The sequence below is a fragment of the Myotis daubentonii genome, chromosome 1 (assembly GCF_963259705.1).
Source record: "Myotis daubentonii chromosome 1, mMyoDau2.1, whole genome shotgun sequence".
In the NCBI taxonomy this organism is placed as follows: Eukaryota; Metazoa; Chordata; class Mammalia; order Chiroptera; family Vespertilionidae; genus Myotis; species Myotis daubentonii.
Genome location: NC_081840.1, coordinates 844,920 through 858,334, shown reverse-complemented (window position 1 = coordinate 858,334; position 13,415 = coordinate 844,920). Strand labels below are relative to the sequence as shown.

Sequence of the window (13,415 nt, the reverse complement as noted above, 5' to 3'; positions counted from 1 at the left end):
GAGGGGGAGACGCCTGGAAGAAGCCTGCGGATGCGTCCGGTAAGCAGACCTACAAAGCAAGTCTCCCCATCGGAGTAGGTGCCAAGATCAGCTGCTTAACATCTTGCTCTTCTCCACCTGACAAAAGATGCTCTCCTCCATTGGAGTGTGTGCCAATAACCCTGTTTTTGCATCGTCCAAAAGAATGTTACGTAAACATCAGACGCCGGCATACACCTTTGTGATGTTTGGCAGGATTCACTCACACCCAGGTGTCATGGCCATGCCTGTTACGGCCTTCCCTCTTTCCACAAGGTGGCGCTGCAGGGTATTGGTTGAGTCCTCCCCCACCCCCCCACCATCCCACCCCCTCTAAATATTTGGGGAAAAGAATGACCTCTGAAGAAAACAGAGGTGCAGGTCAGATCATGTTAAGCTCCGTTTCCATAACTGGAATTTGTTATTTTGGCAAAGAAGCAGAACTGGCCCTTGGAGAACAGTGGTCTTTATAAACATGAGCACTGCAGGAGCGCATATTTAACCATGTCTCGTCTGTGAGGACAGAGGCAGTTAAAATTATACCCTTTTTTGGGTCCGAATCCAAAAATATATTTGTTGGTGTGCCGCAGGATTTTAGTAGTTAGTTTGTGTGTGCCATAAGATGAAAAAGGTGGAAAATCGCTGCATTAAGGTGTTCTTTCAGGGCTTAATTTTGCTCATTATCTGTGGTGGTCAGCGCATGTCATTCCTGGTGGTCAGCGCACGCCATAGCAAGCGATCGAACTCTTGGTCTCCCGGTCAAACTCCCGAGGGGACACTTTGCATATTAGCCTTTTATATATATAGATAGACTAGAGGCCTGGTGCACAGATTCGTGCACTGGTGGGTGGCATGGCCTGCAGGGATCACCTGCTCTGAGAGCGCAGCTCATCCCGGTCAGCTGAGCGGCACTCCCACTGTGGGAGCACACTGACCACCAGAGGGCAGTTCCTGCGTTGAGCGTCTGCCCCCTGATGGTCAGTGCGCATCATAGTGACTGGTCGACCAGTTGTTCTGGTCGTTCTGCCATTCAGTCACTGGGCTTTTATATGTATAGATGTATTGACATTAGTTTATCAACTGCAACAAATGTACCGCACTTTCTCAAGATGTTAATAATAGGGGAGATGGTCAAGACTCAGTTTTTGTGTAAACCTAAAACTGCTCTAAAAAACAGTCTATTAATTTAAAGTAAAAATAAAACAGTCCATCACACATGGCAAAAGTTCTCTCTTGAAAGTCTGACTCTGTACAGGGGGAAAAAGTAGGTTTACAGTTATGATACAAATAAATCATACAATAATTAATAATACAAGAATAAATCTATTTTTGCCCATCCTGTTTATCATTGCATAGAGATGTGTGTGTGGATATGTGTATGACTGAGTCACTCTGTAAAGGTGTTTCCTCGTGTGGGCCATGTTTCAAGCAGTTTGAAAAATACTGCTCTCGGGGCCTCATGAAACCCACCAGGACTAAATGAGGAATCATGCTTGGGGTGTGGGGGGGAGCATCACAGTGCCCATCATTAGGCACTGAGATGTCTATGTCGCCCTTCTCAATTCACACCAACTCTATAAGTACCACCTTCGTCCTGCAGCTCAGGGGAAGGAGGACAAGTTTAATAACTTGCTCCAAGTCACTGAGCCAACAATAACCGTGAGCAGTACTTAACCCTTGTCTGATTCCAAAGCTATGGCTGAACCCCTACTTCAAACTGATTCAAAATAAAAAAGGAACGATAGCAAAAGTCTTAATACTTTCCTACTTGCAATATATTCCCCATTATTTAATAACCTCTCAACAAATTGTTTTATCCAGTTTTTATAGAAACTATCTGAAATGCAACATCATTCATTATACAAGGGCACCAGAACAAAGAATCATGCATTCTTCTAAATAATCAACCATAAAGGTTATCTCACAAAACTATATAAATGATCTATAATTAAATTTTCTTGACCTTTAAAAAATTTAACTTAGGTGTTCCAATAATTCTCAGAATAAGACTTCCTCTTTCTACATATTTCTCTGTAAAATTCAAGATCATATATTCCTATATGTATCTAAAAAACATATCTACTCTCAGGTACAGACCCATGAGAACTAAAACATATCCTCACAAAAACCTGAACACAAAGGTTTATAGAGGCATTACTCATAAAAACCCAAAAGTGGAAACAGCACAAACTGATGGATAATTCCTCTATATCTATCTATCAATGATATGTGGTATGTGTATCGATACAATGAAATATTACTTCTCATAAAAAGGAATGAAGTAAATGCTACAACATGAATGAACCTAAAAACCATTATGCCGAGTGAAAGAAGCCAGATACAAAAGGTCACATGTTGTGTGATTCCATCTGCATGAGAAGCCGAGACGAGGCAAACCCACCAAGAAAGAGAGTAGATAGTGGTTTCCAGAGGCTGAATCATAGACCAATAAAGCTATTTTATTTTTATTTTATTTTTTTGTGAATTCTCACCCGAAGATATTTTTCTATTGATTTTTAGAGAGAGTAGAAGAAAGAGGGAAAGACAGAGCAGAATATTGATATGAGAGAAACACATCGACTGGTAGCCCCCTGCCCCCCCCCCCCAACGCCCCCGGCAATCAGGGCCCAGGAGGAGCCTGCAATCAAGGTACGTGCCCTTGACCAGAATCGCATCTGGGACCCTTTGGCCTGCAGGCCAACACTATCCACTGAGACAAACTGGCTAGGGCTAAAGTTGTTGTTTTTTAAAAAAATCTAGCTATTCTAATTATTCAACCTATATAATCAGTATTTTTCCCAATAAAAACAACTTTGAATAAACATATAGTTTCTTTTGTATACATTTTTCTTTCCTCAAGTAATAAACATTTATAGCTGTACAAATCTTGGCTTAATCATGTCTATTAATACCCAAAGTTGATCACTAATCCTTTTCCCAGCAAGAAACAAGGCTTAAAACAACACAGATAATTAGCAAAATTAAGCCCCTGAAAGAACACCTTAATGCAGCAATTTTCCACCTTTTTCATCTCATGGCACACACAAACTAATTACTAAAATCCTTCAGCACACCAACAAATATATTTTTGGATTCTGACCCAAAAATGGGTATAATTTTGATTCATTCACACTGGACAACTATTGTTTTGGCTGCTGTCATTTTTTACTTGACAATCTAAGGGAAGAGAGGTCAGGTATTGCATGTTTTTTTGGTTTTGTTTTTAATAAGAGGACATTTATTTGGAAAATCACAGAGGAGGAAAAAGTAATTTGTAGGAGAAATGGGCCGAGGAAACAAGTTATGGAGGAAGGAAGGGCCTTAGGAGCTTGGGAGTGAGGAAGGTGAAGGTGACTGGCCTGGGGGAGGAGGGGGAAGGAGAGGGAGAGCCAGGCATCGCATGTTTTAAAATTTCTGCAGCACACCAGCTGAAAAATCACTGCCTTAATGTAATCATGTCTACAGATCCACCACAGTAGGTAGATACTATCTGTCTGGTACAGAATCAGAATGCAGCCCTGGCCGGGTGGCCCAGTTGGTTAGAGCAGCGGTGGTCCGTGAGGTCTGAGGGGTGGCGACCGCTGGGTTAGAGTGTCATCACGACAGGACACAGCTGTAGGTCCCACTCCCGGTCAGGGCACATGTAAGAATCAGCCAATTAATGCATAAAGAAGTGGAACAACAAAACCCATGTCTGTCTCTCGAAAAAAAATCAATCAATAAAAAAAATTTTTTTTAATGAGAATGCAATTTACAAAGGAAAAGTCCAATAGAGCCCTTGTCTTTTTACAAATGACTCTGTCCATTTTTTTCCCCAGATTTGAATCAGCTCTTGAGAATCAGATGCTACTTTGAATTTGCTTATAATGCTCTGAGTTACCATTTCCAAAATGTCTCTCATCTTTAGAAAACTAAGCAAAACTGAAGTGTGGAAAACAAAAAGTCTGAGTGCCTGGAGATTACCTGTGCCATTTACAAAGGAAAAATACTTAAATAGATGTCCCCGTGGCCCTGTGGAATCTCAATTCAGGCCCTAATGACATGAGCCATGATAAGACATACTAGCGGAACAAGACAGACCACCACTGTTACAGCAGAGACACAGAGGGGGTCAAGTTTCACCTAATTAGGCGAGTTCGGAAGAAGAAAATGTTCAGTGTTCGCATTGTTCAATGACAACTGTGAGTAGGATCTAAAAGTCATTATGAAAAAGAAAACTAAACACTAATTTACTAATCTCCCTACAGAACCTATTATAAAAAGACTTACCTAAGCTCTGTTAGCAACTTTGAAAAGTAAAACCTCAAAGCTTTTAAATAAGTTTTCACAGTAAGTGGCTTGCTCGTATTTTATGCTTAGGAAAATTGGTTGTTGGAGGTAAGGTACTTACAGAGCTACACACTTCTCTTTTTTTCTATTCTGCTAGTATTGACATATTTTAAATGTCTAAAATCAGAATAAGGTTTTTAAGAAGACTAGAGGCCTGATGCACGAAATTCATGCAAGAGTAGGCCTTCCTTTCCCCAGCTGCCAGCTCCGCAGCCCCGGCTTTGCGGCCCTAACTCCTGCCAACACCTGCCTTGGCCTGGCACTGCCCGCATCTGCCACCACACCCCCCCTGTCCCTCCCACCCCACTGATCGCCTGGGATGATCGGGGAAGCCCCCCGATTGATCGCCCCGCGGGCCCGTGGCCTGGGCCTCCCTCTGCGGGACAATCGTGGGTGATGGCAGCCCACCCCCACCCCCTTCCGGCCAATCGCATCACACCCACCTTGGATGGCCTGGTGACAGTGCGTATCATAGCATGGTTGTCAGGATGGTTATTCTGCTGTTAGGCCATTTGGTTGATTTGCATACTACACCTTTATTGTTATAGATAGATACTTAGCATCAAAGGACTTTTTACAATTTATTAATTATAAAAACAGCTATTATTTCAGTGCTCACTGTGGTGGTGGACAGGACCTTTGTTTACCCACATTGTATCACTGAACTCTCCCAACAGGCCTGCGGAGTGAGGTGTTAGGATGATCCTGCAGACAGACTGAAGGACTGCCCAAGATCACATGACTAAGAAGTGCCAGAGTGTCTGACCCAAAGGTGTCTGGCTCCAAAGCTTAAATTTCTACTCCAATAGCTCAGGAACAAAACAGTGCTTAAATTCATGACCACTTAAAACAAAAGCAAACAAACGACACAGCTATTCAAGTTCTTCAACCTTATATATGAAACTACAAGAAACCATCTTTACCCAAAAGTTTCAGATAGGAACATACAGTCTAACAATTTCTTATAATGGAAGAACCCACTTTATACATCTAATGTACATGTACCTTTGAAAAGTAAAACATTATAAGTATGAATATAAAAGAGTAAATTAGAGAAGATTCATTACAAAATTCAAAGATGAATGCACTTAACAGCTGAGACTGACTCAGAGAAAAAAGAATCCTACTAAAGAAAAGCTAAAATGAAAACTTATGCCTTCCGATTCTTATGAACTTGACTGTTTTTGTTGTTGTTGTTTTTTAACCTGGCCTGGGTCCTGAGGTTTGTGTCTGCTCAGATGCCAGAGAGCCTTTTGCTAAAAGCTTGTGCACAATTTGCAAAGCTTCCACACCATTCCTTCTGAAGAGAGAACTATAATTTCCATTACTCATTAAAACATTAGCTGCATGAGTTGTCCTATTATTATATGACCATATATTTTTACCATTCCAAGTGGTAACCTCTACTATGGAGAACGACTGAATTTCTGCATGCTAATATTGACAAGAAGTCATGTTTCTGAAAGGAAGAATGAGCATTTTCTTAGCACCCACTAGGCAACCATACACCAACTGACTTAGTCTTCACAGCGACCTCAGGGACCCCGAGTGGGGTGGCTTCCAGACAACAGTTCTCTCCCTTCCTCTCGGGGACTCACACACGGGCAAGTTCCCGGGGGTCATGCTTATTTTACATGCCCATCCCTCCTGACACTGCTGACTCAACGCAGGGAGGTACTTGACAAAACAAATGTTGTTCATTCCACAGGTATTTGCTGAGCGCCTGCTCTGTGCCAGGCACTGGAGAGGCAGCCCTGACAAGGCAGGCAGGGTTCTCACCCCGTGGCGTTTTGCTTTGATTACAGCCTGGGGAAAGAGACAAAGTAAGTGGGGGACGTGCGGTCTGATGGGTGGTGATGGAGAAAAACAAAGCAGGCAAAGGACAGGGGACAGGACGCCTTCAATTTAAATAAGGCGGTCAGGAAAGGCCTCGCTGAAGGCGGTGGCAGGCAGCCGGCAGGCAGCTTGGAGGAGGAACACGGAGGCAGGGGGGACTAGGGCAAAGGCCCTGAGGCAGAGGAATGCCTGGTAAAATGCAGAATCCACAGGAGTCAGCTCCGCTGGCACGGAGGTCAAGGGGGAACAATAGGAGTTGAGAGGTAAACTTCCAATTGGCTTTTGCTCAGAGGAGCCTGGAAGCCCTGGCGGTTCTCAGCCAGGAAGGGCGTGTTTTAGCACAAGGACTCGTGGGCTCAGCTCACCCTGGCTGCTTTGCGGAGAGCGGGCTGAGGGAAGAGCGCAGAAGCAGGGAGACCCTAGGAGGCTGAACAGGAGAAGCATCCAGGAGGCAGAGACTCCCAGAGGTCGTGCAGAACGGAAGCTGGGCAGGCTGTGGAGGCTCTGACGAGACTGGCTGAGGGAGGGCGTGTGGGCTGTGAGACCCAGGCTGTGGAAAGGAGGCCTGCCACGCCCGCTGCCAGGTCCCCCAGCGCTGCCCCAGGCCCTGCTCCACCGGAAGATTCAGTTGTTCAGCTCTCCCTCCCGTGTCCTTCCCATAGATCCTCTCTTTTCTCAGATGTCAGATATGAGAGTTGGTTCCTGCCACTTGAAACCAAAATGAATTTACATACTAAAATCATTAGCATTTCACAAATGGGAAACCTGAGGCATAAAAATGGAGGCACCACAGTTACTGGGTAGCTGAGTTCAGATGTGAACACGGCCCAGCACACCACCCTGCCTCCCAGGCCTTGACCAGCCCTCGACCTGCACAAAATGAAAACAAAACCAAAGGGGGCGGGGAGGGAGGAAAGGTCAGCAGAGCACCTGTTCAGTCCCCAGTTCCACGGAGCATGAGCAGCGGGGCTGCCCCTCCTTCCCTCCACTCCCAGGGCCAGAAGCCTCGCAAACACAAGGCAGCCCGCCTGTGCCAAGCTGAAAGCCCTGCCTGTTTCCACCCAGAAAGGAGAGAAAATGGGACTCGCCTGGCAGATCGTCTTTCCCTTGGTCTTTCTGTTGCTACAGCGCCCAAAGTTTTCCTTTCCTGCTCCGCTCGTCTCAGAAATACTTAACATGTTATTGTTGGCTCAGCACTCAGGAAGTTCTCACAATGACCTGTATTTTAACACAAAAATGAAGTATTGTGTTCCCTAAGGTAACTAGTCCTATTAAACTCATCAAATTTGAGAGCACAGCATAGAGGTGCATCGATTTCTCCCCAATAGTCACTGAAGTTGTTTGGGGGAAAGAAAAGATAAAAATTATTTTTGGGTAATTTGAGTTATTTTAGAGAAAATGTAAGCTTCTTAAGTCTTAAGAGTAGGTTAAGCTTTTTAATCCTTTGTAAGTATTCAACGTAATTACAAGAGAGATGCTGAGTGTCACATGAAGGCGATCACAACGAGGAGCTGTCAAATCTTAGCACCAGAGGAGCCTCACCTCACCACCACTCCCATTTTACAGACCAGGAAGCAGAAGCCCAGAGAAGGAAATAACCTGTCAAGGTGAACAAATCGTCTTAGTAACAAAACAAAGGCTGAAATCAGGTCTTCTGCTTCTCAGCCGGGAAGGCTGCTCCCTCCCAGCAGTTTATTTCATTACGCTGCTTACTTAATATTACATGAGAAGGTCTGTAAAATGTCTAGCAAGACATCTGACAAGCAACATGCTCTCAAATCTAATTTCCTTTCTCTCATTTATTTAAATACCTGACAACAATTAGGGGCGCTGAGAAGGTTAGGGGGGAAACCCCAGAACTTTTAATATTATAGAAACAAACCAAAATGAAGTAGCAAGAGAACCATGAAACAAAACTGACACAGGGACATGCAATCAAGTGCAAGCTATAAACAGTAGCTGATCATAAAGCAGACCAGTCATACGCGTTGACCATATAATAAGAGGGCTCCATACACATCCGCGGGATCCTGGAAAATGTAAGCTAAGCCACACCATTTTGTTAATCCTAAATCAGTCCCCGGCCTGCCGGCAGGAGACAGCACTTAAGGTGACCATATAGCAGTGATGGCGAACCTTTTGAGCTCGGAGTGTCAGCATTTTGAAAAACCCTAACTAAACTCTAGTGCCGTGTCACATATAGAAATTTTTTTATCTTTGCAACCATAGTAAAAAAAAGATTTATATTTTTGATATTTATTTTATATATTTAAATGCCATTTAACAAAGAAAAATCAACCAAAAAAATAAGTTCGCGTGTCAGAGGTGTCATAGGTTCGCCATCACTGCCATATAGTTAAGAACAAACATGGCCTCTCTGACCGACTCCCAGCACAACAGGCAAGATCAAGAGGTCCGTGCACACCTGCATGAATGGCACCCGCTGTAAGTCATGCCCCTGGAAAACGACATTGTCTCACCCACAAGAAGACACTCTCTAGAGAGAGTACCGGAAAGCAACAAATCATTTAAAAATCAGATCTAAAAAGGAAACAAAAACCCAAAAAATAGTTTTCTCTTTTTTCATGTTCATTCCATCTACTTCACAGGCAGATGAAAGGCAAGCCTTATACAATGACCCATCGATACAACCTCAAAAAAATTCTTCTCCAATCCTTTATGCAGCAGGAACAAGGAAAAGAACAGGTTACGGCATGTAAGTGAAAGAGGGAGGAGCACCATCCTCATCTGACAGGTGAAGAAGCTGGGCCCAGAGAGGCTCGTCCTTGCTCGAGGTCCAAATCTAAGCCCAGGAATGACTGAGAGCCTACGGCACCACCTTGCCCAGGACAGTCCCGGGTCCCTTAGGACAGGCATCACAACTGGGCAGGCCGCTCCCCCTCCCTTCAAGGGGAGGTAGACAATGTTTTTATCCTCAAAAGAGAATGAGAAGGGGATAGAGAGGGGTGCGTGTGCGCTGGGGACACCTGACCTGTATGTAGGTCTTGTCTCTTTCACCCAAGGCCAGTGAAAGTCCATGGGGCATAAGGACTCATGCCCAGATCTGGGCCCACCAGACAACCAAGATCCTACACGCAAGGAATCGGCTGACCTTGGAAATTCAAACGGCAGAACTCGACTTCACCCATCCAGGGTTTTACAGTCTAGCAGTCTTCCTCCACATCAGCTGCCGGTCCAGCAACAGTGGTAACAGTCTCCCTTCACTGGCTATGTGCTAGACCTCCTGCTGGGCATTCTCCGTGCGCCATATTGTTCAATCCTGGGCGGAGGGCTTTTTGTTTTTTAAAACTATTATCTTTATTATTTTGGGGGTGGAAAATTAATATGCGTACATTATTTTTTCAAAAGAATCTAAGCCCTAACCGGTTTGGCTCAGTGGATAGAGCGTCGGCCTGTGGACTGAAGGGTCCCAGGTTTGATTCCAGTCAAGGGCATGTACCTTGGTTGCGGGCACATCCCCAGTAGGGAGTGTGCAAGAGGCAGCTGATCGATGTTTCTCTCTCATCGATGTTTCTAACTCTCTATCCCTCTCCCTTACTCTCTGTAAAAAAATCAATAAAATATATTTAAAAAAAAACACAAAAGAATCTAAGCCAGCGGTTCTCAACCTGTGGGTCGCGACCCCTTTGGGGGTCAAACGACCCTTTCACAGGGGTCGCCTAAGACCACCGGTAAACACATATATAATTACATATTGTTTCTGTGATTAATCACTATGCTTTAATTATGTTCAATTTGTAATAATGAAATTGGGGGTCACCACAACATGAGGAACTGTATTAAAGGGTCGCAGCATTAGGAAGGTTGAGAACCACTGATAAGCCCTTGCCGGGTAGCTCAGCTGGTTGGAGTGTCGTTCTGATACGCCAAGATTACAAGTTCAATCTCCGGTCAGAGCACATACAAGAAGCAACCAATGAGTGCATAAGTGGAACAAAACCAATGTTTCTCTCTCTCTCAATCAATAAAATTTTTTTAAAAGAGTCTAATAATAGAGGGAATTAAAAACAGCCCCCCTAATGATCCACACTTCAAATGCCTGGTATCTATCCTTTCAGATCTTTTTCTGCACCACAAACTCTTTTCTTCTTATAGTGAGACCACATGAAGTAGAGTGTTTTTTTCAGCCAACACTATCTTTTGGGCATTTTTCCATGAGAACACACAGTTCTGCTTCATTCTTTCTTCAGGCTACAGGTTATTCCCCATAGGGCCTGCCATAATTCACTAGAGGCAGGCACTGTCACTTTCCCTTACAGAGGAGGAGATAAGCTCCCACAGGTCGGGTAACTTGTCTAAGGCCACCCAGCTAGGAAGCGGCAGGGCCAGGGTTGGAACAGGGCCGCCTGCGTCTGCGCGCTCACACACTCCTGTCCCACAATGTACCTATTTTGCATGTTTCCATCAACTAGACTACAAACCCCTTGAAGACGGGGGATTAGAGTCTTTAAGTCTCCAGTGCCTAGAACTGAGTTGGCACATTATAGAAGTTAACAGGTGTTTGTTGTGTAGATACCTGCTGACTGCCACCTTTTCTGTACTACATTTATCTTCCCTACTATGCCGTTCGCATTTCCATGATGCATATAGTGGGGGCACAAAAACACCTGCTGTAATACAGCTCCAACACCCTGCACAGAACTGCTCCCACTCTAGGCCTGGGTCACGGCTTCTCTCGAGTTCAGAATTCACATGTAACTCGAGCTTGGAGCCCGCCTGCGCCCAGGAGCCGCCCTAAAGCAGCGCTTAGGGCGGAGGCCCTCTATCGGCTCTCGCACACCCGCTAAGAAGTGAGCCCTAGGAAGGCGCTTCAGTATTTGTCCAGCCCTCCTCGCTTTGTAGGAACAGAGAGTGTAAGGAATGGTTCTGACAAACAAACACGGCTTCAATACACAAACTGAAAATTTCAAAACACAAGTGTAAGCCAATTAAACGTAGATGATGTTAGGTGGTTTTTGGGGAGGGGCAGGATATGAAGGCAGTGAGATTTTGCCAAGATCTAAACGTCTATTTGAGCCTCCAAAAAACTGAGAACCCCGAGTCTATATAGTCTTGTCCTGCCTGATTCCATGTTGGTACAGAATGTTCACCTCGGTGCTCAGTAGCGCCAGGCTTCTCGCAGTATTAGCTAAACCTGCCAGAAACAGGTTCTTTTGTATCATTAGCCATAAAGTGTCCCATGAAGAAACTTTAATCATAGTTTCCACATAACAAAAACACCCGACAGCCAGGCCAGCGTGGCTGAGCATCAACTTATGAACCAGGAGGTCACGGTTCAATTCCTGGTCAAGGCACAGGTGGTTGCGGGCTCAGTCCCCTGTAGGGGGCGTGCAGGAGGCAGCCGATCGACGATTCTCTCTCATCACTGATGTTTCTCTCTCTCTCCCTTCCTCTCTGACATCAATAAAAATATATTCTAAAAAAAACAAACACAAAAGTTCATTTTCCATTAAATTTAGTCATGGGACTTAGTTATTTTGACTTTACTACCAAAAGCATGAGCAGCTACTATTACTATTGTAAAAATATCTCACTTTCCCTCCCATTACCGGGTAATGATTACCCCATATAGGCCTTCGTATCAAATAACTAGCAATCTTTCAAAAGGACTCCTATCAGAAACTGACTAGACCATAAGCTTTCTCTGTTAACAATGATATTTGAGGATTTGTTCAATTCTAGAGACAAATAACCACATAAGGTTATAAAGTGGGTTCTTGGGTTTGTTTTATGGTGAGACACTGCAGTATAACAGGCACAAGAAGCCAAAACCCACCGTGCAAAGCAACGTTTTACTTTGTGCACAACATAAATTGGACACATTTACAAAATCGCTCCTTCATTTGTTTGGGAAAGTGTCACTGAGCCCATCCTGGACAGGCCCCTCCCTGCCCTCCCCAAGCCCGGAGCTGAGGGAGAGACACCAGGGAACTGCAGTGGAAAGCTGCAGAGCGCCATCTGAGCCCACGGAAGGCTGCAGAAGGCTGCCTGCCCCAGACGCCAGTCCCGGAGACTTCCCAGAGGAAGCGGCCGTAGGCTGAGGCTGGAATCCTCCATGGAGGGAGGGGAGATGGTGAATGGGAGCCAGGGGCAGGCAGATTGTGTTCTAAGTAGAGAATCCATTTAACTGCGAACACTGGGCAGCAGGGTGGGGTGCCAATGACGGACGGATGAAAACAGCCCTGATCAGATACTCCCGCCCAATTAGGCCCGGCTCTCTTCTGTGCCATTTATCGCCACACCCCCATGGGCTTGTTTCCAGCCAGAGTTCACTCTAGAGCAGCGGTCGCCAGCGGTGCTCCGTGGACACTGGAGGTCCGTGAGGTCTGAAAGGCTGCCGACCGCTGCTCTAGATGGTAACGAAGGGCTTCCACTTCGCAAATGTCTTCCCCTTGCAAGACAGTGATCTTATGTTTTGGTTTTACTTTTTATACTTTTCTACTCTAAATACAAATAATGTTAGAAGGTGAGACCCTCAAAATAACCCAGTGTGTCAGAGCATACCGACGGGAAAAGTCAGACGAGGCAGTCGCCCCACACGTAGTAGGATTGGTAAAGTATTTCAGAAAGAGGGTCATTTAATTATAGCACTAATAATTAAATGTTGATAGAATCACTGTTTCAAATTTTTCCTAATTTTAATTATAATCCTAAATCCTTTCATTATTAATTACACTATTTCTGCGGTGGTTAAGCAGCCTCAATGTTGCAGCAAACAAGAAATTGATTACCCAAAGACATGATGAGAGAGTATTCTCACAAAGTTACAATGTAACATCTTTCTTTGCCTGTGGAAACTTGTTCAATGCCCATCAGAAATTACGCTGTTTCCAAAGCAAGAATGACTTTAAAATGGAGCACTAACACACCATCTAACACTCTGGAAGAATGAATATTTGGGGGATAATGGCACCCACTATAGCTTACTAAATGTCGGGGACTTTGTTGTTGTTAATCCTCACCCAGGGGTATTTTCCCACTGATTTCTAGAGACTGGAAGGGACATGGACATGGAGACACACACACACACACACACACACACACACACACACACACACGGGGGGGGGTATGTAATTGATGTGAGAGAGTGACATCCATTAGTTGCCTCACACATGCACCCCAACTAGGGCTGGGGATTGAACCTGAAACCCAGGCACTCGGCCAGGGCTTACAGGTTCTTTATAGTGCATATGATGTGGCTACTGCCACAC

General features: G+C 44.7%; 1 protein-coding gene across 6 annotated transcripts in view; it reads right to left on the bottom strand.

Annotated features, from left to right (window-relative positions):
• PPP1R13B (protein phosphatase 1 regulatory subunit 13B) overlaps positions 1–13,415 on the bottom strand; it is a 79,754-nt gene that overhangs the window by 51,860 nt on the left and 14,479 nt on the right. For 4 of the 6 annotated variants that reach the window (XM_059685192.1, XM_059685165.1, XM_059685201.1 and 1 more), the window contains one exon: positions 7,272–7,401. The exons of the other annotated variants lie outside the window; for them this stretch is intronic. In XM_059685192.1, the coding sequence (XP_059541175.1) occupies positions 7,272–7,361 (90 nt within the window). In that variant the 5' untranslated portion in view covers positions 7,362–7,401. Of the gene's footprint in view, positions 1–7,271; positions 7,402–13,415 lie in introns of those variants that run through there. 6 annotated transcript variants of the gene reach the window in all.